The 2,471-nt window shown below is 37.4% G+C and overlaps 1 protein-coding gene across 1 annotated transcript in view; it reads right to left on the reverse strand.

Annotated features, from left to right (window-relative positions):
- LOC121310010 (collagen alpha-1(XII) chain-like) overlaps positions 1-707 on the reverse strand; it is a gene marked incomplete at its 3' end in the record, with an annotated part of 4,651 nt that extends 3,944 nt beyond the window's left edge. Inside the window, exon 1 of the mRNA XM_041243193.1 lies at positions 669-707. Coding sequence (XP_041099127.1) covers positions 669-707 — 39 coding nt within the window. The remainder of the gene's footprint in view (positions 1-668) is intronic.
- Positions 708-2,471: the final 1,764 nt, after the last annotated feature.

A 2,471-nucleotide genomic window follows, 5' to 3' on the forward strand; every position in this document is an offset into this window, starting at 1 on the left:
TGCAGAACAAGACCTGCAGATTAAAGCAATTGAAAAAGCCATTGCTTTTATTAAAAGTACAGTATTCCAGTCAGCTCTCACATTAGTGCTAAAATGCTGATTTGTCCTTTCTTGACATTGATGAATAAAATATGAACCCACGCTATATCGTAATAATGTAGTGTGAAGCTGCACAATTGAAAAAATGTATACATTCAGTGCAAAAAAACACAAATGGGTGACCAGTTTAATTCAAAATATCAAATTTACAGGGATATTTAAATCTATCTAGCTATCCATTTATCTATCTTTCTACAATCTATCTATCTACACTAACACTTACATATAGAGATATAGATACAGAGCTATTTGATTCTGTACACAAACACATACACATGCATATATAAATACATGCTCTCAAATGCGCTCGCACACACACACTGAAACACAGAACTATATGTGACGTGCTGTAGCTAGACGGAGGGAATGTGTTTAGTGGGCAGGCTAGTCTGCATTTGCACAGATTCCTTGAACACACACACACACGTAATCCCACAGGATACAAACACACACACGTACACACCACACACACACTCACACACACACACACACACCGAGCCATTTATCTTGGCATGGACGAGCAGAGCATTTTAATAAGGAGGGACCAGAGCCAGACTTGTTTGACTCACCCACAGGAGCGGATCTTTAGCACACCACAGCACTCCCATCTCTGCTTATGTAGGCTAAGTTAAGTGAAAGTAGCTCAAGTAGAAAGAGTAACGATGCAGTGGGCAAGCAACACCAGTGACTGTGAGAATACAGGAAGTGACAACATTGGATACTGAAGGCTTGTACTGTATTGAGAGCACATGTGTACATTGCAGGACATATACAATCGCCATGATTAGTCTGGACTAGAGGAACACAAGGTTGCCCTAAAGCATCTGAACTCTATTGAATTTGTATCGCAACATGTGAACATTAGCACAGTTTCTTCTCATCCACCCGATGACCAATGATGTCTTGAAAGCTTATATTTTTTTAAAACTGATTTAGTCACCTTGTTGTCTAGATTCACTTTCTTGGGTCCTTGTGACGACACTGAATGCATTACAACAACTATTCAATTAACTGTTTATTCCGTTTGCATTTATACTGAAAGAAATCCTTGCTTTACTTTAAAGTGCCTGCAGCTGAAATGTTGTTTTTTTATGCCTGGTTATGCTAGATTGACCTGAGAAACATTACTAATCGATCCCTGATCATACACAAAGCCAGATGTAGAATGGTACAGTATCTACCAGTATTGCAGAATGGCCACCATGTTTGCAAGTGATTTGCAAAGAGCCAGGGAATATTAAATATAGGCATGGTTGTTTTTTTTTTTTATGTTTCAGCTAGTTTGCACTGTACAGAAATATGCAAATCAGGTCGCAATGTTCAGTTGACCTCATTCCTTTTAGGGATTCAAATACATTAAATTAACAATGATGTGAATACCAAAGATACTGTAGGAAGTAAAGATGCTATTTGTGTTTGTTACTATTTTTGCTGGACAATTTGAATGAAGAACTATTATCTCCCTTCAGTTCAGTGCATATCCTTGTGTGTTTGTGTGTGTGTCAAGAAAACCACTTGCAGAAAGAAAGTGTGGGGTTGTTTCTGTTTTTAAATGATATAAGCCTTAATAAATCCCTTGCCCTTTTCTATGCACTGTAGATTAAGGTAGTGCACTTCACTGTGACACACTCACTCTCTTTGTGGTTTGAGAAGTCTGTTTAATAAACTGTATAGAACTTAACCTAAGCATGACTGGGGTTATACAGCCAGCAAAGGGAGCACAGCACACACCGGGCTAGAAGGAGAACTTACCTCTCGCCCCCTAAGAAAAAAAAAAAAACCTCCCCAAATGAGGGGCAAACATGGAGTGTACACTTCCACTGACATCAAACACAGGACTTGACCACTCATTACAGTATAATAATAGTGAACACCATAGATCTAACATGCAGCTCTTATTACAGTATAATAATAGTGAACACCATTGATCTAACATGCAGCTCTTATTACAGTATAATAATAGTGAACACCATAGAGCTAACATGCAGCTCTTATTACAGTATAATAATAGTGAACACCATAGAGCTAACATGCAGCTCTTATTACAGTATAATAATAGTGAACACCATAGAGCTAACATGCAGCTCTTATTACAGTATAATAATAGTGAACACCATTGATCTAACATGCAGCTCTTATTACAGTATAATAATAGTGAACACCATAGATCTAACATGCAGCTCTTATTACAGTATAATAATAGTGAACACCACAGATTTAACATGCAGCTCTTATTACAGTATAATAATAGTGAACACCATAGAGCTAACATGCAGCTCTTATTACAGTATAATAATAGTGAACACCATAGAGCTAACATGCAGCTCTTATTACAGTATAATAATAGTGAACACCATTGATCTAACATGCAG

The sequence above is a fragment of the Polyodon spathula genome, unplaced genomic scaffold (genome assembly GCF_017654505.1).
Source record: "Polyodon spathula isolate WHYD16114869_AA unplaced genomic scaffold, ASM1765450v1 scaffolds_1654, whole genome shotgun sequence".
NCBI classification, from domain to species: Eukaryota; Metazoa; Chordata; class Actinopteri; order Acipenseriformes; family Polyodontidae; genus Polyodon; species Polyodon spathula.